Here is a 26,220-nt window from a genome sequence, read left to right as displayed (position 1 = left end):
TATTGCAGCATTCATTTTTATTTCAGCCTGAGGTGAGTCTGCCTAGTCAAATTGTGGACAATCAACCCAAGTAATCGGGTTTTATTTGCACAACACCAAACAAGAGTTAGCTGTTAGGGCTTTGGCTGGAACAGATGAGGGGGCTGATCAGGGGCTCGCCTGAAAAGGTCAGTGCCGACAGGCAACACTGCTCATTGACGGGTTGCAAAAATAGCTGCAAATCACAAGCCCTTCATTCCCATTGCATGTGTAGACAATGTACAGCAAATAATTTTCTCTTAGAAGGCATACTTCAATTTCCCTTTTCTTCTCTCTCCCCTAGACCTTAACTTCAATTTTCCTTTTCAGAATATGGCTTTAAATCATTGTGTTTTATCGTTCTCTCTCTCTCTCTCTCTCTCTCTCTCTCTCTCTCTCTCTCTCTCTCTCTCTCTCTCTCTCTCTCTCCCACAAAGCAGGAGGGCCTGACCTTGGCGCATCTTAAAGTTCCTCTCAGTGAGTGCACATATGCATTATCCTTGCGCAAACCGCTGGATGAATTCATGCTAATGTACTCAACTCTCAGTCAGGACAAGCAAAGCACAACATTCAATTTCATGCATATCATCACCACACCTGCTCTTGCTCTTGTTTTTGCATTTTGCGTGTTGTTCAGAAAACGATGATGTAATGTAGTGCCCGTAGATGCCTTGTGACTGGTTGACACTGAGTCATTCATTTGTTAATAAGTTTAAAAAAGAAGTCTCTTATGTTCACCAAGGCTGCATTCATCACAAATAGAGTAAAAACAGTAATATTGTGATTTTATTGTATATTGTCGTAGTGTATTATTGATAGTTTTTTATGCTGGTTGAAAACAGTTGTGCTGCTTAATATTTTTGTGGAAACTGCTATTTTTTTCCACAATTCTTTGATAAACAGAAGAACAGCATTTAATAGAATTTTTTTTTTTATAAAATATATGTATAAAATATATGTATAAATGTATAAAATATTTTATGTTTTAGACTGCACTATTTTGATGAGATTTTAGACTGCACTATGTGTCAACTTTATTGCTGATATGCAGCAAATTTAATTTCAATTCAGTTTTGATGATGAGGAAATTAGAAGGAAGTTATTTACTTGTACAACTAATGACAGTTGTGGCATATATATCAATTAATATTGATGTTTAGTTAAATCAAAAGCTGCATGCTGCTGGGTTTTGTAAGCGTAGGTTCACTGTTCATTCTGCCCGAAACTCTTACTGAAAAAATGATTACTCCTAACTTAAGAGTCATGCTGAAAAGTTGGTTTCCAAACAACTGTCAACAAGTCTGGAAGCTGATAAACTTATGTAATTATAGACCTATAGACCTTGAATGTACAGTACATCAACATTGGGATCAACATTGATCTCATGCTGATATACACAGAAGAGTGATATTGAGTCAGGATCGATTTAGCCAACATTAGGTGATGGAGTGATGGTTTCCTGGTGATGTAGGAATTCTTTGTCTAACTCTAAGGCTGCATTAATGGCATGCATAACACTCTAAGGTATGGGATTTAAAAATAAGGACTTAATGTATCTCATCAGTCTTGACTTGAATGACACTCATGACCCCATATTTGTGATATTGATCTGTCAAAGAATTGGAAACCGCATAATTAGGGGGATTCAAGAATACTAATGTCATGACATCAAGGTCCTTATCTGGTGCAATACGTGAAATTTTGCTGTGAGCCCTGGCAATGTCTACTGGAAACCATTGGTTTGGGTTTTATCTAAATACGTTTTACCTAGAACTGGAGGCTTTACTATACAAAATCCATTTTAGAAATTTAGTTGGTCTAAATAATAAATAGCAGTGATTGTAATTCGTGTTCGGCTCATATATCTGATAATACCAGTGCTTAATCCTGCCAAATGGAGACTAATTGCAATATTGATGCATGTTATGCAAATATCCATCATGCTTCAGGGAAAGGTTGCTTTGCTCTAAAGGTGACCTTCTTTAGCATCACCCTTTCCCACATGTATGGCAACATCCTGAAATAGAAATGAGAGGTTCCAGCTCCTTTGGAAGACAAATGTGTGTTAAGGAAAAAAATAAATTAGCCTCTAAAACCCTGTTTCTTACTTTTATTATCTAATCTGAACCAGAATATGTACAAAACTGCAGAAAAACAGGCCTCTAAAGGTTTCATAAAAGAAACGCTGGAGAGCTTTAAGGGGACATTCATTGACTTTAATGGGATGAACTGATTGCCCATATCTAATAGAAATTGTCGCCTTTGGCTAAAGCGGGTGTGGAATTAGATTACATGTGGAACACAATGCTTTTACTGCTTCTTAGAAAACAACTAATTGAATCTATGCAGAAGAAGAGAGAAGAAACAGGCAACTCAAGGGTGGAATAAAAACAGACTAAAACTGTAGTAGTGATGGGAGATGGATCAAATACATTTGTAATTCTTTATTTTTTTATACATATCTTCTTGACAAATTACTCAGGTGTGAATTAAGAGAGGGATTTCGGGGGATTTGACCTTACTATAGAGGGAAGTGAGCAAAATTTTCTGAACATATGTTTAAAGGCATGCATCCGCACATAAATTTGATTCATCGAACATAAAGCTGTTTTATTTTACATGGAGCAGATCGCCACATGCATGGGGGCTCAACATGTAGTACATGCTGCTTGATTTTGAGGCATTTCCAGGTGCCACATGGCACAATAGTAATGTCACATTCGACTTTGAAGCTCGTGCCAAACAAAAGTTCAATGTTCAAACTCCTTCACTCTTTTGACCATTTGACCATTGTGCCGCATCTTACTGTTTTGTTTTAGTGTCTTGTGCATGAATGCCGTGTTTTTTAAACGTACCAAATTAAAAGAGGTTAAACTTAAAACTTGTTAAAACTAAGTCCTGTTGTCATTTAGGATATTATTTATACCAAAAAAAAAAAGTGTTTTAGTAAAAGTTTTTTTTAAGTCAACTGTTAGTTATAAAGGTGCTAGGGGTGTCATTGTATGATTTGCATGCTAATTTTATATTTCTTTACTAACTTTTTAAAAATATTGTACTGCACTCTTGGCTTCATTAAAAAAGAAGAAAAAAAAAGCATACACCATAAATTATAAGCAAAGCTTTAATCACCCTATATCCTTCCGCAAAGCCAGAAAAAAACGTTTTTTTGGAATTAAGTATTTTTTCATGACATTACATTGAAATATGTCATAAACTTTTTATAACGATAATTCTCAACTGTTATATAACAGAATTCATTGATTTACCATTTAACTTTATATGTGGGTAAAATGGCCATATGGGAAGTCCCATTCATTACAATGTCTTGCATATTAATGTGTTCTTGGGGCAACATAATAAAATAAGATGAGTAATAATTGGCAACATTTTTGTATAATAATTTCTAATATTTCATAGGAATATTGATATATAATTTCTTTACCTATTCACTTGTTGTGTCTCCCAAAATGCCTGATAAACATGTTTTAAGTCCTGGTGTCTTCTACAGTGGACATGTAATCAATGCCCTGTTTTATAACATAAAGTCATATTTTGATTAGAAACCCCATAACATTTTCATTTTTGGCCTCCAAACATTTGCTATCGCTAAAAAAATTGTGACATATATGATGTCAAAGAAATTCACTAAAATACAATGTCCAATACAGAGGACAAAAGTCTATTCCTGGAGGAAATGTTTTCAAACTGTTATAGAAGACTATAGAAGAAGAAAAAAAGAAAAGAAAAAAAAAATCTCGCAAGGTGCTTATTTTTTTAAGTCCAGCGGTGGCGCACCACATGTTTGTAGATGAGTGTGGCATTCGGGGGTGGAGGGGAAGCTTCAAAAATAGGCTACTAACAATTTGACGACGGTGATGATGATCATACAGAAAATATCACGTGTGGAAAAACTGGATGTTTGTTTAAATGATCGCAATTTATAGCCTCCAACTGGAAGGGAGGGGAGAGTAAAAACTTCCATGAGAAGCAAGCAGCAGTCTCTTATTTTCTGGACCAAGCAGGAGAGACGGATCATGGAGGGACCCCCTCATGTTGACAAGTACAGAGTCATCTTTAAGTATTCCAGACTCCACAAGAGACACTTTATGCCGACATATACAGTTATTCCATGAAGTGTGGTGCGTCCAACAGGAAATGTCGAGTGATTGTCACTGTAAAGTTTTCTTTTCTTCGTTAACCGTGACACAACGCTTTCGAACATTCATTGATTGTAAATCGTTTTGCGCGCTCGGTTGTTTAACAGTGTTGATGGTGCATGGAATGCTTTAATGTCTCACAGTAACAGTGAACTTTGATTTCTCCTCTCTTTCAGCTGGTGAAAGCCGGGCAAGAATCTCTACCTCACCGGGAGAGCAACTGCTGTAGCGTTTCCTACTCATCATCATCATCATCATCATCCTCAGCAGCAGCAGCAGCATCATCAGCATCATCATCGTCAGTGCGAGCGGCACGCATCTCACTTGCTCCACATCCTCGGGGCCACGAGAGCGCCAGGGCGCAAAGATGAACATCCAAGTCCTGCCTGAGCACAAACTGTCCTCGGTGGCCCCGTTGAAACAGTTTAACGTGGAGAAAAAGGAAGTGGAGCTGATCCTGGTGAAGGAGCAGAACGGGGTCCAGTACACGAACTCCTCTGTCGTGGCCTCTCCGAGCTCCCACGGCTGCACCCCCGGCTCTGGTGAGGATGTGGAAAGGGAGACATGGGGCAAGAAACTGGACTTTCTACTCTCTGTCATAGGCTTTGCTGTGGACCTGGCCAATGTCTGGAGGTTCCCCTACCTGTGTTACAAAAATGGAGGAGGTAAGATTTATTTATTTTGAGGGTCACCCTTTACTTTGCTTTTACATACTGGCTAATTATTATGCGTTATACGTAACAAACTACAATTTTGTGGAGCAGATTACAAACTCTTAGCTATTGCCTATGAAATTCATTTGAATTGCATATTTGTATAACAGACACACTGTGTCTCAAACTGTTTCTAAAACACATTGTGTGTTTCAGAAATAGATTTGAGTTAAATAAATGTATTGCTGTTCTGATGAGTAAGAGGATCTTAAAATAAATAAAAAATGCTATTAAAATGCTAGTCAAATCTGTCCATTTGTTAACTGTTGTCTTAACATGTTTTTAAAAAGATTAAACGTGTTACTTTTTGAAGTTTTTACATTTTCAGAAAAAGTATGAATTACCCTATAATTCATGGAGAATATCTTTTATATATTTTTATTGTATTTACATTTAACAAAGCAATACATATACTTTTAAACTATAAGGTATATGTTAGGTTGGTATATCAACATAATATCATTTAATGACACATCAATAACTGTTACATATGCAGTCACAGAGATTTCGTCCTAGAATGCTTGTAACAGCATCTCAGAATTTTTAAGGTGAAGTTAACTACAGCTGCCAGTTTTTACTGTAAATGCAACCTTTATTAAGTGAAGCAAATAAAAAAGAAGAGTTTTTTTAGTGTTTGTTGTTTAGACATTAAAAAAAACTTGCTTGGCACAAGAGGTTTTGACCAATGATACTTGAAAAAAGATAATTTCATGATCATTATGACTCAGATCATTCAAGATTATGAACCAGTTGTTTCTCTGAACAACCTGTCAGCACTTTGTGCTGGGACTAGATGTCAGCAAACTCATTAACTACTAGTGGGCTATTGTTTAACAGTTTTGTTATCTTTTATAATTTATGAGTAACTAAATATATTTTCTCACTCTTTAGGCATGTAGGTAAGTTTTGAGACTTTTGCAATTTAAATGCATCGTGACAATCACTGGCCTTTTAGTAAAATAATCCAAATATTTCCTTGTGCGTGATAAACAAAGCACCAATTATAATATTAAAACTAGAATATTGAAACCGGCTTCAGCAAAGACAAATAGAGCAGGGTAGATTGCTAACATCTCCGATTTTGAAAACATCATGGGTCAGGGTTCAGACAGTTTCATGGGGAGGTAACATGTGACATTGTAATTCACCTCTAATGTAATGGCTACACCATGACTCATTTTTCCCATCTGAAGATATTTTAATGCAAACTATGCAAAGTCACAGTTAAGAACTGATTATATCAAACTGGCTCTAAATCCACTGTAGATTGACCATTCACTATATTAGCAGCTACAATGACACATTTCTATTGTTCATTTGTCATTTATTCTTTGGCCATCTGCAGAATTCTGTCAGTGATCAAATGTAAAATTCAATAATGTGTCCCCCAGGTGCCTTTTTGATCCCATACATTCTGTTCCTGTTTATTGCTGGGATGCCTCTGTTTTACATGGAACTTGCCCTGGGCCAGTATAACAGAGAGGGAGCAGCCACTGTTTGGAAGATCTGCCCTGTATTTAAAGGTACATTGAAAATTTGTAAACAAAAGATGTTGAGATGAAATGTACCATGTTCTCAAAACACTGTGAGTTGCAACACACATAGCTAGTTCACTACCCAATGAACGGCAAAACAAATGTTCTAAAATAGCTTTTTGGATGTTTCATTTTCACACTGACCTGGCGAACACAAATCACTGATCCAACAAAAACCAACAACTGTGTTTGTTGGGGCAGTGAACTAGGTTATGCAGTGGCTCTGATGTGACTTTGAAGTCAATGCAAACACTTTCAACTTAATGTATTAAAGCAAACAGAGGCCTGAAACAGATAAAACAAAACTTTTGCCCATATACTAACAAAATATTTGTGACTTTCCTTCTCAGGCGTGGGCTACACTGTGATCGTCATTGCATTGTATGTGGGCTTTTACTACAACGTCATCATAGCCTGGTCTCTGTATTACTTATTTGCTTCATTGACGAGTAAGCTGCCCTGGCTCGATTGTAATAACTCGTGGAACAGCCCCAACTGCACATATCCAAAGCTCATCAATGGCACCTTCTTGGGTAATGGAACCTCCTATGCCAAGTACAAGAACACACCGGCTGCAGAGTTCTACGAGTGAGTCCAAAAATCTTTTGCTCTGTAGCTTTGCAGTTGTAATTGAGTTGTGTATTATTGCACAAGCTTATTACAGTAACATGAAAGCAAACAAAGTTTTAGGTGTGAAGAAATGTCAGTTAAAAGAATTCAGGCAGTCAGTTGATAGGCTCACTATTTAAATGACAGCAGTTAGCTTGAGATTTGTTCAAAAGTACAAGTACCATGCTTATTAAACAAACTCTTTTATTTTATTTTGTCAGGTGTTCCAAACACATTAAAACAAGTACATGAAACATCTCCACTAACAAAATCAGTTATGAGTGATATACCTGTTTCACTAGTCAGGTGTTTCCTTATGTTTCACAATATCTGTGATGTTTTCCGACATTGTTCCAATTTGTCATGTTGTACCAGTTGCTTGCCGCTTCCTATGGAGTCTTGCTGATAAAGCTTGTAATGGAGCTATAACTCACCTATCTCTGTTCGGGATTTATTTTCTATCAATTCTTTCATTCCGTTAAGCATGTAATGTTTTGCGGGGCTGACACAAGCATGGCACATATGCACAGTATTGGCTGCGTAGCCTATCTATTGGCTATTAGATATGGATGATATCTTTTAGATCAGACAGGAAAAGATGAAAAACACATTTCAAACCTGTGCTGTGCCTGTGTCTCTGTCTCTGTCAGGCTGTGTTGAAGGGTTTTGGGCTATAATTAATTATTACTGCTAGTCAGGGCCTGATTTACCTCAAATTGTGGCGTACATTGGCAAAATACATTTTGGGTCACTTTATTAAAAGTTGATATTGTGGCTTTATATTTAGTCAAACACTTGCATGTGTTATTATATTATAAACATTTGACCAAAATCAAGCTTAAATGTTTCAAAGTCTCAAAGAGTTTCAAAGTTTTTGACCAGCGAATGTTTTGTCCATCATTAGAACTGCTGCACCTGAGGCAGAAAGAGCATCGCATTACGTTTTCATCAACTTATAATATATATATATATATATATATATATATATATATATATATATATATATATAGTGTTTCTTGAGTAAAGAAAACTATGTACTTATTCAAAGAATCAGTTCTTTATTTACCCTTGCATTGCAAACAAGCAGAGACGGTTCAAACTGCGTGCAGCACTGCATTCACGATAGAGGCTGGGTGGAGTTATGTGGTTTCACTGACAGTTTGAGGATTCGAGGGGATACGAGGTTTAGTCTGAAGCTCTTTTTAATACTTTTCACTAAATTAAATATTTTCAAAATCCACAGACAGACGTAAAATGTGACATTACCAATAGTAATGATTTAGGCCAAAAAAAAAAAAAAAGACATGAGATGCATATGTATCAGAGGGCAGCCATTCGGATAAGTTTGTTGCTTTAGTGAACACGGAGGAATGCAAAGAAAAATGTTTTCAGTCTGCATTTATTCTGTAATATTGCCACATTTCAGAATTATTTCAACTTAGAAAGCCTTTGAGGGGGAAAAATCTGGGAACTGAGCATTCATGAGATCTTTCATCTTTAGATGGAAAGTTCAAATACAAATGACAATTGTCATAATTTACTCACTCTCATTACAAACCTGTATGACTTTGTTTCTTATAACATAAGAGATTTTAATAGATTATAGAATGGACATCAGTGTTCACCAAAACTGTTTGGTTACCAAAGTTCTTAATAATATCTTCTTTTGTCATTCCGCAGAGGAAAGAAAGTCATATAGATTTAAATCGACATGAGGGTGAGTAAATGATGACTGAATTTTCATTTTGGGGTAAACCATTCCTTTAAATCATCCAGGTATATTGAACCCTGCTGCTGCTCATGAGTAGAACACAGGCACGATGATTGTCTGATCGGATGTGAAAAAGTGCTCTAAATTAGGTCAGTATCACTGAAACTTTTATGCAGCTCTTAAAACTCTGAAATTCCTGTCTACAATCTATGACGTGTATAGGGCGATAACACTCTTGATGTAGACTGAAAGAAAGGCAGGCACTTGCACTTCAAAGAAAAGCAGTCCTTTTCCGTGTCTAAGGGAAAATTTGGCTCCTCATGTTGGGGAAACCAGAAGAATGCATGGAACAATGAAGAACCCACATCACTCGCACAAAATCATAGACATGTCATCAGATTCTAGTGAGGGTCACTGTGTGTTCATTCCTTCAATTTATTGCTTAAATATGATGCATGTTTGTATATTCAGAGATTCTTAAAGAGTCTAGCATCTCTTCTGATCCACATTAAGTGTGAAAATTAGGTTACACTTTATTTTATGATGTAATTAAAAAAAATTAAATACTAAGTAATAATAATTAACTACATGTACTGTAGGGTTAGGGTGTGGTTTAGGTTAGTTTCATGTAATTTATAGTTATTACTATAGTAACTACATGTAATGTGTGTGACAGACACTGTAAAATAAATTGTTACCAATTATCTTTCAAAGTATAATACACAGAAATATAGATGTTTCAGCTCCAAATACAGACAAAAACTATAGCTAAAGCAAACATTTATTCATTTTAAATGATTATATATTAATATATAATATTTTGTAATTCTTCCAACCCTCAACTTGTTTCTTCCTTGTTTCTTCTACTTCTTTTCCTGTCTTTCCTGGTGATCTACCACTTCTTGTACTTACTGCTTGTCTTGTTCTCAGTCTGTTTAGCTGTTTTTCTCACTTTCTCCCTCTCCTGTGCTCTTACCCTCTTTTGGACTGGTTTCCCACCCAGCAGTGCTTTGAAGTGTCATTTCCCCAGCTGTCTTCTGTATGTGAGGGGATGTGGAAAGCTGTCATTTCCTCCACTCTTCCCCCTCATGCCGTTCCATTATAATAGTTTTCGGCCACCAGTAATCCTGCCATCATGGTACAGCACACAGGGCACTAGAGAATATTCATTACCGTCACACATACAGCAGACTCACATGCTCAGCAGGTGTGCCATACACTAAATATTAGATTAAGCAGTGTTTTGCTCTGAATAGCTACAAACCAATCACAGAAAAAGCTGTTGAGCCAGTAGCTATAAATCTGGACACCCCAGATAAAACCCAGTCAAATTCATTGGTCTTACACAAACCCTCATGCTTCACATCTTTCTAAAACAACCGACAACCAGACAAAAGCAAAATATGACAAGCTCAACAAAGCGAATTTCATCATCTTGTGCGCCACCCACATATCCTTTCACTATGCTGTCTCTGCCAATCTTGACGTGTTCGAGTCAATCACTGTTTGTTGAGAGTAATGAACCGTTACTGCTCCATTGTATTGTTTTACACGGCGGGTGTCCTAAATCTAATTATTACGTCATTACTGAAATCTTGTCTTATCACACACAGTGTCAGATTTAACACCTGACTGAGGTCATGAAGACAGAAATAGTGGATTTTGAGGAAAACATATAATCATTTGGAAAGGCAAGACAGAGATTTGTAAAATACTTATTCTGCCTTTAAATAAGAATAAATAAAATAATAAGCAAGCTCATAATAATGAACTTTTGGAATATAGGTTCATTATAATGTGCTTGTTTGATTTTTTTTATCATGAAGTTTAAACAAATGCCATGGGGTTGTGTTTCAGTAAATACTCGTATACATGTGATATGAAGGATATTCTCTCAAAAATGCTATTTATTTGCAATGCAAAAGGAAGGAAATATAAAAAAATATATAAACAGCCCTGAACTCGTGTCAGCCCGAGGGGTCCATAACCACAACGAATGTGCAGTTTCACAAGCACATCTTAGGACATTCTGTTGCCTGTTATGAAAACAAATATAATTTGCTCGAGTTAAGCAAGCTGTGATGAGACCCCACATGCCATCAGAAATCTCATCTGTGGCCATTTTCTGGCTTAGAGTACATGTTGAAGGATATGTTGAAATCATAGGTGTTTGGATTTAGCTTGGCAAGGACAGGACATCAGATGAATGAAGAGCTCTAGAGGGAACGCTTGCCAAGATACTCAACAATCTAATGTAATTATTCAATTAGGGGAGGTTCACATCTGTCCTGCGTCTGACCAAACCGCTGTCACACAGACTGATTTGAATCTGCTGCCACAAAATAAAAAAAGTGGTCTGTTATTGAAGTGTGGAAGATTATTCAGGCCTTGGACTATAAATTATGACAGTTGATTTTTGTCATAGTGTAACACAATGATTTGTCATTGTCATTTGCTATAAATAACAAATCATGGGATCCTTTAAAAGGCAGCTTAAAAGTGCATACGAAAGTCCAGGGTCAAAGAATGAACAAAAGGTGATTATGATGATTTAGCCTTATTACTGTTTTTTTTTGTTGTTTTTTTTTGCTTGTGCTTGTGCTTGTTGAAAAGTTATTTATATACACTGATGTCACATGCAATGTTTTGTTTTACACTTACACTTTTTAGTGTGAAATTACAGTATATTCCAGGTTAATAATTGCATTTAATAATTGACTTTCACAGTAGGACTTCTCTTGTATCTAACTGGACTTTTGGAATATCATACTGTATTTCTACAGTGCATATGTACTCTGAAGGTATCCAGCAAGCAGTGTGGCATGAATAGATTATGCTGTGTAGTTTCTGGATTCTTGTTGGTTTTATCTGTGCTGCTGAACTTATTTTTGTTTCACTTTTAGCAGTTTGTGATGTTAGTTTATCTTGTAATGTTCAGAATTGATTTTATTATTATTATTTGTTGAGTGTCACATTGTTGTGTTTTGTATGTCGAGTATTGATGTCTGTGCATCATTAGGTGATTTGAAAAAGAAATCTTGTGTTGCAAGATGATGTCTTTCAAAGATAAATATCAGCAGCTGCTTTACTATTTTGAAATATCCATTTACAAACGAGCCTTGAGGGTTTGTTTGGCTTTCCTTTTCCTCATTAACTCAGTCTTGACTGGCTTCGTCATCTGTGTTTCTGTAGACATCACACTTATGTTTATCCCCTTATTCCCAGTGCATGACCAAATTAAACTTAAAGTTTAAAGTGTTGCTCTCTTGACAACTGTCCTAAGGCTAGTTTTAAAGGTAAAATAGAGATGGATCAAGTCTGCTTCCATTCTCATCATGGCTACTAAAGTTGGAAATCATAAACAAAGTGTATTCAAACAGAGCAGAATTTATTTTTCCTTGACAAGATACCTCTTTCAGAAGGAAAAGCTACAGAAATGTTCTGGCAGTGCTATAGGGGTTTGTTTATAATATAAGAACAATGGCCTGTACTGTTTCTCCTCTTTGAACCTCACTGGGAGGCGCAGCACAGGAATCATTCAGATCACATTCTACAGAGACTCTTTTTATAGGGTGTATCCAGATATTCTTTCTAGAAACCAGCAATAATATTCATTTTTAATATTATTTTTTATGTATGCAGCCATAAAAATGTTAGAAAAATAGGTCATCCCTCTAGGGGAGGTAGAACCTGAGGGAAAAAGGGGTGTATGGGTAATTTACGATCTGGGAAAACTTTTGAAACGATTGACGCAACACAGTGTGTGGCAGACTGAAAATGCATGTGTTTGAACTAGTCTAGTTATATTAATTGTAATGGTTGTATGTCTGAGTGTTTTTGTTGTGTGGACGTTTGGTTTGTAGTTTTACCTGGTTTCTTGTCTCCTCTTGTTATTTCCTGATTGTTCTTACCTGTGTCTTGTTACCAATTAGCCCTTGTGTATATACACAAGGAAATGCCTTTGCGTTTCCAGTGTTCTTTGTCAGGTCTCACGGGTGTATTGTTTGATGAGCTTAATTCTGTTTCTCTGTTCCTTCTACAGTATATTATATAATTTCAGACACTGCATTTGGATCCAGTGCTACATATTTTCTGAGATATCATTGTTGCTCTAGTGAGAGCCAATTTTTTAAATATAATATAATTGAAAATCTCATAATTTGGCTAAATCATGTTTTTCATCAAATCTATAAAAACTTATGTGAAGATTAGGTTGATGTTAGTATAAAATAAACATCAGGACAGAGAGGACTGTCTTGAGGAAACTTGAGCATAACATAAAGCACATAAAAGGGTGTAGGAATGTGCTATAAAAACAAGATATAGTTCCCTAGACAGAGTTGACGTGGACTAAATTCTTTGTAGTTGTATATTCTTTATAGGTTATTCAGTTATCAGGACAAGGTTTTATCATACATTGACTTGGGAGAACATCCCTTTCTATTTGATACATTCAACAGGGATACTTAAAACCCCCTTTTCCAAGTATCATAAGTATCAAGTGACAAGCTACTCCTACATCCTCCCAGAATTTCAGTGGTTTGTAACTGAGTGAGGCCCCCCACATCCCTGTGTGGAGGGCGTTCCTTACACAATTGGATCTGTACAGTATATTTTCTAAACCAATTTTTGTGTGAAGATTAATATTTTTACGCTATTCTCTTGGAGCATGACTTGAAATAGAGCACGTTAAAATAATGGATGTTTTATTTGTTGGAGATACATTGATAAGATTTATCCATAATTTGATGAGGTCATGAGGAAAACAATCAAAAGGATTCAAAAGGATTTTGGCCCAGGACACTTCCTTTACTACTGGAGAGCCTATGAACAAGGCACACAACACTACATTTCTCTAGAAAGAATGTTATATTATTCCAAAATATTTTTTTATTTAAAATGTTTTAAAAAATTATGCCATATACAGTAAAAATGTATGTATTGCAAAATATAAAATTAGGACAGTACTTTTCCATTTTCCATACCATTTCTCATCCTCCAGACGGGGAGTGCTGCACATTCATGAGAGTAAAGGCATCAATGACCTGGGTCCTCCTCGCTGGGAGCTTTGCCTCTGCCTTATTGTGGTCGTCTTTATCCTCTACTTCAGCCTGTGGAAGGGAGTCAAATCCTCTGGAAAGGTATAAAAACTCTCAAAGAGTTTATAGCTTGATTCTGTCTGTTCCTGTCAGTCATGTGTCTAATACTTTTCTCTCTCTATTTAATAATAACATTTTCAATTTATATATCACTGTTCATTGTAAAGTGATCTTAAATCAATGGGCAAAAATGGACAGAGCTTTATTTGTGTGTGTTTAGGTGGTGTATATTACAGCTACTATGCCCTACATAGTGTTGTTGGTGTTGCTGATTCGAGGCATAACTCTCCCTGGTGCAATGAATGGAATTAGGGCATATCTCCACATTGACCTAAAGAAGCTCAATAACCCTCAAGTAAGTTCATACCAATAGGTCTCAACTTATTTGATTAACTAATTCCAGATATATATCATGGACCTCAAAAAAATGGTCACAACGACATACTTCTCTTAGATGGATTGTCATTCATTTTTGTTTGCTGCAGGTATGGATTGATGCAGCTACTCAGATTTTCTATTCTTTAGGAGCAGGGTTTGGAGTCCTTATTGCCTTCGCTAGCTACAATAAATTCGACAATAACTGCTACAGGTACGACAAGTCTTTAATTCAAGTGGTAAGTTCTCTAAAAATAACTTCTCTTCAGAATTACAGAATTTCCCAATTCTTCCTTAGTGGTTGCTAAAAACAGGTTCCAATGTAAGCAAAATATTCTTACATAAAGGCTTATGTTGATTTATTGCTTGATCTGTTAGCCCATGTCCATTCAACAATGGTAGTCCACTGAGACTGTGAAGCTCTGGCTTTGCTTGCTTATGGGTTGAAGTTCTCATGGAAACGTCTCATTTACTAATGTAACCCTTGTTCCCTGAAGGAGGGAACGGGAGATGTAACGTCGACGTGACGACGTAATTGGGATCACTTCACTTCATTACAACCCTATCATCTTCGAGTGTCTACAGAACGAGCCAATGACTGTTGGCGTGCGTGAATCGTGTCACGCGCCCCGCCCCGCAGTGCGGGTATAAACAGAAAGCGGGCGCACGAACACATTGTTTTTCGCTGAGGAGCCGAGATAGTGACGGCCGTACAGCGATGGTCAGCAACGGTGGCGACGGGACATTACGTCTCCCGCTCCCTCCTTCAGGGAACGAGGGTTACATTAGTAACCGAGACGTTCCCTTTCAGTCGCTCACGTTCAACGTAACGTCGACGTGACGACGTAATTGGGATCCCTTAGAAAACGGCACAGTTGCTGCCACATCCAGCACCCTACGCAAGACTCTCAGACCCCCAACTAACGGGGGCGGAAGGCCTGCGTAGAGGGAGTTCAAACTGTTGTTCCGTTATACCCCACACAGTGGAACTCTTGGATAACACTGGGAAAGCGTGCCTTTCCAGGGGAGAGGGACGCTGCCCGAAGGGAGGTACCATGTGGAGAAAACACATATGGACTGGCCGGTTAGGGGCAGTGCAATATATGGAATGTCACTGAGGTGGCTCCAGCCTGGGAAGGGGGAGGCTACACCGGACAGTGACGGCAGAGTGGACTCTGCCAAGGGAAAGACACGGGCTCACCGCAGGGAGCTAATCGTGGAAGAATACGCATATGGGATCGCCGCAGGGATCACCACATATGGAACCCAGCCTAGCACAAGTTACACAAGCATACGAGCACTAGGCCTGGTGTCGGACGCTCCGCAACGTCTGACTGCCGAAGGGGTGTGTAGGAACTCCACAGGGTTCACCTGAGTGGGGAACTCGACTGGAGCAAAAAGCGCACATATCCGTTCCATGTGGAAGGGAGTGGCGCAGCAAGCTGACACTAGAGCAGGAACTTCGGTGTTACCGGCTGGTTGAAGTGAGCACACACAAAGAAACTGGCTCAACACGTAGGCTATAAAATCTAGCGAACGTGTTAGGTGTCGCCCAGCCCGCAGCTCTATAGATGTCTGTCAGTGAGGTGCCGTGTGCCAGCACCCAAGAAGAAGCGACACCCCGAGTGGAGTGGGCTTTCAACCCGGGTGGGCTGGGCACACCTTGGGCTTCGTAAGCCAAGGCAATGGCATCCACTATCCAGTGGGCCATCCTTTGCTTGGAGACAGTCTTTCCCTTCTGCTGGCCTCCGTAACAGACGAAGAACTGATCTGAGATCCTGAGGCTTTGCGTTCTGTCCACGTACAGGCGCAGAGCGCGAACGGGACAGAGAAAAGTCAGGGCTGGGTCTGCTTCCTCCGAAGGCAGTGCTTGCAGGTTCACCACCTGGTCCCGGAAGGGAGTGGTAGGAACCTTGGGCACGTATCTGGGCCGGGGGTCTCAGAGTTATCCGGGCCGAATTCTAGGCATGATTCGTCAACCGAAAATGCATGCAGGTCCCCTACCCTCTTGATGGAGGCCAATGCAACCAGGAGAAGTGTCTTACAGGACAGGATTTTTAACTCAGCTGATTGCAAGGGCTCAAAGGGTGGTCTCTGAAGTGGCGAAAGGACCAGAGACAAATTCCAAGAGGTTATAGAGAGCGGGCGAGGCGAATTTAGTCTCTTCGCCCCTCTTAGGAACCTGACGATCAGGTCGTGCTTTCCCAATGACTTACCTTCAACTGCATCGTGATGTGCGGCACTCGCGGCAACATACACTTTGAGGGTGGAGGGAGACAGCCTTCGCTCCAACCCTTGCAGGAAGGAAAGCACGGCTCTGATCGAGCAAGTTTGGGGGTTCTCCACGTGAGAAGAAACACCAGTCAACGAACAGGTTCCACTTCAATGCATAGAGGCGCCTCATAGAGGGGGCTCTAGAGGAAGTGATGGTGTCAACTACTGCTTGGGGTAGGTCACCTAGAACCTCCATGTCCCGTCCAGGGACCAGACATGGAGTTTCCAGAGGTCTGGACGCGGGTGCCATAGGGTGCCCCGTCTCTGAGAGAGCAGGACCTCTATCAGAGGAATGGGCCAGGGAGGGGCTGTCGCGAGGAGCACTAGTTCCGGGAACCAGGTCCGGTTGGGCCAGTACGGCGCAACAAGCAAGACCTGCTCCTCGTCCTCCCTGACTTTGCAAACAGATCTATCTGTTCTATTCTGACTCCAGAGGAGGAGATGGCAGGCGAGTTGTGACATGTGACGGGAGCATAGACCATGGACACTTGTTCTAGGGGAACACCTGCCCGCAGGAATGAAGGGTCCGACCACAAGCTGAGAGTTTGCCAACAGTGCGGGGTCACTTGGACCTGTCACAAGCCGCTCTGCCACGCCCATCTCGGGGCTCGATTGTGGAGCCAGTGTTGGAGCGGCCTGAAATGAAGCAATCCGAGCGGCGTTACCGCAGCTGCAGATGCCATATGCCCCAGGAGCCTCTGAAACAGTTTCAGTGGTGCCGCTGTCTTGCGTCTGAGCAAGCTCACGCATTTCAACGGTCCTCGGTGAGGCTCACTGTCATGTTGATCGAGTCCAACTCCATACCGAGAAAAGAGATCCTCTGCCCTGGGGTGAGTTTGCTCTTTTCCCAGTTGACCCGAAGCCCTAGGTGGCTGAGGTGACTGAGCACCATGTCCCTGTGTTCGTGCCCTGCACCTGCGCTTGCCTCCTGGTTTGGCAGCGGCCTGGACGGGCGGGGTCGACTTCCTGCGGCTTGCTCCACGCTGAGCCTTAGGTGGTTGCTGCTGCTGGGGCTTAGCTGGAGCGGAGGACGCTGCTGGAGTTCGACCTCGGCGACGAGCAGACGAAGGCTCTGCGGCCGGCGGACGGGTGGTGGCAGCAGCGGTCCGCCGGGGCAGGATGTGTCGGATTGCCTCCATCTGCTTCAGGGCGGCTGAGAACTGCTGAACAAAATTTATCGGTGTCCCTCATATCGGCCAGGTCGAGCCAAAGGTGGCACTCCTGGACCACCAAGGTGGACATCGCCTGACTGATGGAACGTGTGGTTTCTTTCGTCGGCCTCGGGCAACGCGGCCATAGTCATATTTCCGCAGTGGGAACATGAACTATTCACAAAAGCTGGCTCAGCATGCTGAATGCCCAAACATAAGAGACAACTATTGTGGCCGTCTGCTGGCGCCAGGGAAAAGATGTTTCACCACTCAATCGGTTGTGCACTGAGGATTTAACATCATAATACTCAATTACATCAAAAGACTAATTCATTTTAAAGTTTTTATTGCAGCGGTGGAAATTACAATTACAAGAGGTTGGATGAAACAATGGTGTTGTAAATAAGTTTGTTAATTTATAATCAATTTGTCAGGAACTGTTAAAGTTTAAATTGGTAAACAGTTTAATTGGTCACAAAAGGCTTGTGGATGAGGTGATTTCCTTTCATGAATGAAGTGTTTTGAAAGTGTGAAGAGGCAAAACAGATTAATTGATTTATTCATTTATAGGTCAGTGCCCACTTTGGTTAGCTTGTGTTAAATTGCTTGAAATCATGATGTCTAGTCAATGCATACATCTGAAGAATGTTAATGACTTACAGTAAGCAGTATTGATTTCACATCCCAATATGTTGATGTATAAAGCTGAACTCAGATCCAACAGGTTTTTGCTCTCCAGGGTTAGGTTACAGATGTTTTACTAAGACCCAAAATCTACAGTTATTTCAAAATAGGACATAATGTTGCAAGCAGATGTGCTGCTCAGATTTATGTGCTTCTTCACAGACTACACTAAATGTTCCACCCTAGTTCACATACTTTGAAATGTTTAAAATCAGACATGATTTGTTATAATACTCCATCTTAGACCTTTTGTTTGGTTATGAATTGGGCTATTGTAATGTCTAGTCGTTGCAACTGGCAAACATTGTGGGAACATGGAAACAAGGTTTCAAAATACAATGGCAAACCTGAAACTTCATAGTTTGTGCTTTGCACAGGAACCATCTAAATGAGTCTTGATAGAGATTTGAGCGGATCCACAATGGGGTTTAACCACAGCTTTGTGATTGGCTCACTGTGGGTTTTAAGTGTTTATGTCATAGATCCTTCTCAGCAGTTTTGAGACTGAAGGTGTAATGTAAACTTTCATTTTGTGCTTTGTTGCAGGGATGCTCTTCTGACCAGCACAATAAACTGCATAACCAGTTTCTTCTCAGGGTTTGCCATCTTCTCAGTCCTGGGGTATATGGCTGAACAGCATGGTGTCAACATAAAGGATGTGGCCACAGAGGGTCTGTTACTCCCACATCTTCACTGTCCTGTCTTTTTTATGCATTGCTCAACCTTTTCATGTTTCTCAGTTTTACACTGTGTACTTCGCTTTCTTCTTTTGGGGTTAACCAGAGTGTGACCCTAAACAAACTTTTTTTGGGGGGGGAGTAGTGCAGTGTCCTTCTGCTAATCTGTGTTTTCAATTGTTTATATCTGTGTGCAGGAGCTGGACTGGTGTTTATTATCTATCCAGAAGCGATTTCAACTCTACCTGGGTCTACATTCTTCGCAATAGTTTTTTTCATTATGCTTCTGACTCTTGGAATTGACAGCTCTGTAAGTATAAATGAATCTTGTTATTGTCTAGGTTCAGATGATTTTGTATTTGTATGGTAAAGAGCATGCTTAGATCTTTTTGTTAAACACACCTTTTTACTTGCCAGCGCCATCTCACATGAAATGAAATAGACAAAAAATAAATAAATACAAATACACTAATAAGTAATATTACAACTAAAAAGGTGTTGCTTTAAGATATATTGCCTATCTTTAAGAGTACAATATTTTCATTTTATTTGATGTAATGTACTGTTTAGATGGGTGGCATGGAAGCAGTAATCACTGGGCTCTCAGATGACTTCAAAATCCTCAAGAGGAATAGAAAGATATTTACGTTTGCTACAGCATTTGGGACATTCCTAGTAGCCCTTCTGTGTGTCACAAATGTAAGTCTGTTGGGTCTGTGTCATATAATTTTGAGTCTAACAATTGCTTTAGTCAATTGCCAAGTGTTTAGGCAGTATCACAATATGAAAATACACTTGTTGATGTTTGATTTATCAAATTTGCAAAATTGTACTTTTGGATTGTAAATATTGTGCTGTTTTTACTGCATAATATGTATTCATTGTCTTTAGATTCAGTGATGTCATCCATGTGATTGCATCAATTGAAGCCACACTGTGGATGATTTTACCATGCATTGGCTTATAGTCAAAATAAGCAATTAGCATAGTGTTTTTGTGAATAAATTTTTATATGATTATTTACATCATGAGCAGGCAAACATTTTATATGATTACATCATGAGCAGGCAAAATCCACAATACAAAATTACATGCAAACAATATGATAATGAATTAATCAATAAAAGTCCTTTATTCAGCAGCATTTGTCTTGTATCTCGGTCATGACAGGGAGGGATCTATGTGTTGACCTTGTTGGACAAGTATGCTGCAGGGACATCCATTCTATTTGGGGTGCTGATTGAGGCCATTGGAGTATCTTGGTTCTATGGTGAGAAGATACATACATACATTAATGTTTATAGACCATCTTCCACTACTGACCCAAACTAATTCACATTTACATGGACGTTGCATAAACCATATAATGATGATCCTGTAATCTGTATGTTCATTCATGTTTTCCCAAATTGATAACATCATTTCTTACATATAGTAAAATTATTGTGGTTTGCAGTCTGTTTCACAGCACACTGGTGTTGTGTGCTATAGCCTTCCTGTATCTGTTTCTCAGTCTTACTCCCAGGGATTCCTCAGCATCATACATTTTAGATTTTGGCAGTTTAGCTAGATGGCTGGTTTAGGATTCTGGGGGCATCTTTCTCCAGACAACCATTCAAAAGTAGCTGTATATGTAGACAAACATATCCACTATTATGTTTATTTGCAGTTATTCACAACCACAAAAGTTGATTATTTGCATGTATTTTAAAGCCTTGCCAGTTAAACGTTTTATTCGCACACTGTTCTGACGTGCTTTTCTGAGTGCATACACCCGAAGCGCACACTAAAAGCCTGACAACCAGCGCGAGTACTAAACTAAGTTATCTTTTGCATCTTATTGCGCTTAACCTGTCAAATACACGGAAGGCTTACATAAACAGTGAAGTGAAGTTTACATAAACATAAATCGTGATAAAATCGTGAATCGTGATTTTCCTGAAAATGATATTTTTGCCATATCTCCCACCCCTAGTCTGCCCTCAGATGAGTGTAGTATTTGCATCTTCAAGCAGGATTGAGAAACACAAGCATTTATCTCATCAATGTGTGTATTTATACAGTATATTATTATTATTCCAAAGCATATGTAGTTCTAGTTGCGGCAGACAAACCATGTAAGGAATGGGAGGACATTATGTAAGGAATGGGAGGACATTTATTATAGTCCTACTATGTTTGAATTTTTAAAATTGTTTGTTTACTTTCAGATGCATTATCTGTAATATTATTTTGACAATAACTCATGAAAGATCCTTGGCTACTTCAGAAATATAAGGATCAGTAACTCCCCCCAGAGCAAACATGTACAAATAGTTCAGAGCCTCAGGATTAAAAAATTTCAAGATTATCGGCACTGCCTTCCGTGACATTGCTTCCTGACATCGAACGCTTCTCATATCTCCTTTAAATTACGTTACATAACTTTTGAACACAGTTCGTCTAAGATTACAGTACAGAGAGTTCAGATCATCATTGATATTGTAAGAAGAGAAGCCACAATTCAGAGAAAGATCTCGGATTCCTTTATCTTAAAATGATGTCCAGATGCTGCTAATTTCTTTGTGTGTTTGCCTCTTAGGCGTGGACAGATTTAGTGAGGACATTGAACGCATGATGGGCTTCAAACCAGGGATCTACTGGAGGCTCTGCTGGAAGTTTGTCAGTCCAGTATTCTTATTGGTGAGTGAAAAAGAACGAACATAAGACCTGATGTGAGTTTTATGGATAAAATGTCCTATCTCTGCCCCCTGTTAGATTACACTCTAAACCAGTTTTGTCAGATAACCTAAAACTGTACTTTATGTGGTATCATCAATTATGTGGTTTTACACAAGTAAAGCGAATAATACTACATAAACTTGGCATTTCTTAGGTGCATGTCTGTAATATTTTCTGATATGAGTAGAGGTGACGTATTCATTCTGGGATGTACCCTAACCTACCAAAGCAGTTCTTACAGGCTAGATGGGAACATTTTTGGTCATTGTTCAGATAAAACAGGCACCTCATTTGGACTTGAAATACAGCTGATACAATCAAATAGTTTCAACCAAAAATAACTTGATTTATTTTCTTATGCTGAAAAATCTGATTCTTTTGTAAAGAAGAGTGAATTACTTTTGAATGTTTCTGTACTTCCTAACTTCAATTTTCTGTGCAGTTTGTGGTGATCGCCAGCATTGTTACCTCCGGCGACCTGAAATATGATGAATATACTTTCCCTTACTGGTCCAATATTGTGGGTTGGTCCATAGCCTTGTCCTCCATGCTGTTTGTACCCATCTACGCCATCTACAAGTTCCTTAGTATGCCAGGCACATTAAAAGAGGTAAGCAAACACATACACTCATGTTTACTTAGCTATCTAAATGGGGACATAAACTTCTATTGTTTTTGCATACAGCAAGTTATAGAACCCACATCCTAATCATAACAGAAAACTTTATACATTTTTACAATTTTAAAAGTTATGTAAACATACACACACACACACACACACACACACACACACACACACACACACACACACACACACACACACACACACACACACACTCATCAAATCAGATTACAGTAGGTTTTACATTAGTACACCCCTTTAATTTCACTCACTTGTAAGAAAGCTGGATACACGAACTTCCAGCAGAGCCTCCAGTAGTTTCCTTGTTTGATTCCCATCATGTGTTCAATGTCCTCAATAAATCTGTCCTTGACTTACATCTGCTTCATGACTTTGTGTGATCCTAGAATTGTGAGATATTTTCATCTGTAAATGCGTCACTTCCCAAAGCCACAAAGATGCTACTGGCATCTGGCTCAGTGCATTCACACTCATATTTTCCACAAGCGGCTTTCTACCTTAAATGGTTTCAGAGATCATCTAACACATGAAGAATAAAATGCCAGATTGTCATACGTTTCGAAGCAGATAATTGAGTTTTTGTTTAGATTTGTGGTTCATTATTGCTGTGTGTTTATGCCTACTAGTTCACTTTGTGCTTTGAATGTCTTCCATTGCAGAGGATAGCGTACTGCATTACTCCAGAACATGAACATCACATGGTGGCTGAGGGTAATGTCAGACAGTTCAAGGTAAGACCTGGGCACAATGCTAAAGTTACCATTTACAATGAACAGTTTACCAATATTTAACAAAGAGAGCCCTTTTGCAAAACAAACATCCTTAATTTTTTTCTATTGTCCTTTTTGTCTTGTTTTTCCAGCTCAGACATTGGTTATCCATCTGATGAAGGGGTCAGGTGGGAGTTCCCTCTCAAATGCTACTTTAATGCTGGAGAAGAAATGGTGTGTGTGAGAGAGAAAGGTTTCTGCAAAGGTCTCTTACTGAATGAAAAGTGTCGCCTAAGAAAAGGACAGAATGAAGCCATTGCTTTGTGCGTTTCCCATCCAGTACAGTTTCTGTCCAGTCTGCTCCATTTGTGTTCAGTGGTTGACTTGGCTTTTTTATATTGTTGGGCAAAATAAATGTTGTGCCTGTACTAATTTATTTTATTTTTTTAAATCATACCCTTATGTTTTATTCCGAACACCTCTCAAAAGACCTCAAAAACCTTCAAAACAGTTAATTTTTGCATTTCAAAACATTTTAAGATGTCATTTTTTGGTTCTAGAATTGCATTTCTGTGATGTTTATAGATCAGTGTTGGTGAAAATGTAAAACACACTGAAGCTATATTATCCTCTATGGCTGGGCAGTTGAATGTGTGTTTATATGGAATAAGTGGGTGTGACAGGTTAACTTACACCCCAGATTTAACGTTTACTGTAGGTGACACACTGAGAAAAGGAAACCTCCTTGATTTTCCAAGAAATCTTTCACGCCGTACAACAGGCTTGGATCATTCTGAGTCATTGCTACAGTACAGTATATGTTAGCATGCAGCTGTGAGTTTCTCACATTGTACCTTGTTTCCCAAGAATGGTTTGATTTTGCAACATCTGGCTTACATCAAGGGTCCAACAAGAATTATCTCAAGCACATCTTTTCCCTTTTCGACACACCTCACAAAGCAGACATACACCACTGTGTCAGTGCCTTATCTAGCCATAAACTTCCTGTCATTAAGCCTCTCATCCTCGTGAAGAGAGTGCCGGGACTTTCTTTATAACTAAAACATCTCATTGAGAAAGAGTCTCAATTAACTCCATGCCAAGGGAAATTTATAATTATAGTTTTCAAAGTAAACTGAGATCCAATGATATGCCTCAAATAGAGCTCTTCTTTTGTTATATTTATATATAAAGGAAAAGGGATTTTTAGTTTTTTGGATCAATATTTTAAGCTTTAATTATGGCCTTGGATTAGAGCAACAATTATCATTAGGACCAATTAGCTAACTTATTGTATGTCAAGAACTTTTTTGAAACATATAACAAAAAACACATAGAACATTATATTTTGAGCTTAAGGACTTGTTGAAGTCCAGCTGACCATGTAAAGCTTACTAGTGTTTGGATACGCTTGGCAGTGGTTTAGCTCATTTAGTTCGAATTGTGTTTGTTTTGACAAAAGTTTAATTGAAAATCTATTAACACTGACAATTCTATTAATTGAGCTTTTGTGGTACAGTCCCATTATCAAGTGGTCCCTTAGGACATTTCAAGTCTTTTATGGGTTGTGTGTGTGTGTCCGCGTGCGAGTATAGATAACAGATTAGGTTTCTTAGGTTTTCAATGTTTTAACATTTTTAAGTGCCAAACTTAACTCCCGTCATGTTTGTTTGTGTTTTATTTATTTGTGTAGGATAATTTTGCCTACAAAAAAAAAAAGAGACAGAAAACATGATCTCTGGTAGGAAGCAAGCAACATATGTGGATTATGAAATATAAAGAGATAAAAATATATTCTTTTGTCATATATCTAATATTGTATGTATCAAATTCTTTATAAAATGTGAATGTAAAACATTTTAAGGAAGCAAAGTGTCTACTGTTATATCATGCTGTGTGATGTTGGTAAAGATATAAATATTCAGAAATATATTATTCCGTGTAACCGGGGGTGACATAGCCACATGAATGTAAACGGAGCAGCTCTGGCATTTCTGAGTGATGCTTACAAAATAATGTGTACAACTACAAACTTGTCCTTTTGATTGTGAGTGACAAATATATATGAAGAATTCAAAATATGCACATTATAACAATAAAGTCCTTTCCAGTACACAAATAAAGTAAAAATAAGTGTTTTGTCTTCTTAATGGAGCATTTCCTGTTGTTGTTTTGTTTTTACCACACACACTTGACAGTGCTCATCTTTTTGTGGCCCTTGGTTATATTGATGAGAGACTACAACAGTGTTATGTCCTGCTGAGCACAGGCTTACAGCACTGTTTTCTGTCTCTCAATAGCATTCTGCTTTTTGTGTGTGTTCTGTTTACCCGTCTTTTGCCGGATGTAAGCCGAACCTCAGCTAGACAGAGGCCGAGCGTGTGCCACACAATGCCCCTGAGCCTTCACTGTAATTCATAACCTGGAAGATTTTCCTCTTCAATGAAGGTTAGTGCCAGATGGATTGACTGATCCATTGTGGTACTTATAATATTCACTGAACAGTGTAATGCAGTCAGTTAAACTGTTTTGAACAATTCGTTTTTGCAATACATAGCCTACACTAAACTAAGTATTTTTATGAACTAATAAAAACTACAGAGCTTTGATCATATTACTAAGAATTTAAATATAATCTTACCAAGACATATTACTCAGATATTATGCATTTTATGTAAGTAATCCGTTGAAGATCTCATTGATTTACATTACAAGCTATCAGAATGACATCTTCATTTTTCGCCATAAAAATATCAGCAACTGCGCCAAATTGCATATTTTTGCTCCATTTGGGCCTCGAAATAAAACTAGTATGAGCTTCATATGATCCTATATCATAGGAGCCATAAAAGCCTGATCCCTGATGTATGATGCTCAAAAAATAAAAAAAATAAAAAGAATAAGAAAAAATAAATGTCTTTTATATTTTGTCTAAAGGTTCAATTAACGGTTCCATTTTTTCCACGGTTCCCCATCATTTAAAAGAAGAAGATTTTTCTGACTGTGACTGATTTAGGCTTTACAGGGTTAACTACATTCTGGAGTATATATATATAAAAAAATCCCCACAAACTGTATCTGAATCTTGAGATCAGAAATAAACATGCAGACAGTCATTTCAGTATTTTAAATGACAACAATAA

At 38.6% G+C, this 26,220-nt stretch overlaps 1 protein-coding gene across 2 annotated transcripts; it reads left to right on the top strand.

Annotated features, from left to right (window-relative positions):
• The first annotated feature begins 3,822 nt into the window (after positions 1-3,822).
• On the top strand, positions 3,823-25,194 carry slc6a2 (solute carrier family 6 member 2). Of its 2 annotated transcripts, none has more exons than XM_079865181.1 (15): positions 3,823-4,078; positions 4,352-4,840; positions 6,280-6,411; positions 6,774-7,011; positions 13,746-13,884; positions 14,063-14,197; positions 14,328-14,431; positions 18,873-18,997; positions 19,201-19,313; positions 19,574-19,702; positions 20,174-20,273; positions 21,585-21,685; positions 22,167-22,334; positions 23,027-23,098; positions 23,230-25,194. In XM_079865181.1, the coding sequence occupies exons 2-15, from the start codon at positions 4,543-4,545 to the stop codon at positions 23,251-23,253; spliced, it is 1,878 nt and encodes a 625-aa protein (XP_079721307.1). In that variant the 5' UTR covers positions 3,823-4,078; positions 4,352-4,542; the 3' UTR covers positions 23,254-25,194. The 2 variants fall into 2 exon arrangements, with proteins under 2 accessions (XP_079721307.1, XP_079721308.1); XM_079865182.1 differs by having other exon boundaries at positions 3,823-4,157.
• Positions 25,195-26,220: the final 1,026 nt, after the last annotated feature.

Source organism: Squalius cephalus (genome assembly GCF_949319135.1).
Source record: "Squalius cephalus genome assembly, chromosome: 3".
Lineage (NCBI taxonomy): Eukaryota > Metazoa > Chordata > Actinopteri > Cypriniformes > Leuciscidae > Squalius > Squalius cephalus.
The sequence above is the reverse complement of the archived record's forward strand: the minus strand, read 5'-3'. Positions and strand labels throughout refer to the sequence as shown.

Coding starts and splice junctions, on each gene's coding strand:
- slc6a2 (XM_079865181.1), top strand. CDS start 4,543: ATGAACATCCAAGTCCTGCCTGAGCACAAACTGTCCTCGGTGGCCCCG. Junction 21,686..22,166: donor TCAGTCCAGTATTCTTATTG/GTGAGTGAAAAA, acceptor TTTTCTGTGCAG/TTTGTGGTGATCGCCAGCAT. Junction 22,335..23,026: donor TGCCAGGCACATTAAAAGAG/GTAAGCAAACAC, acceptor CTTCCATTGCAG/AGGATAGCGTACTGCATTAC.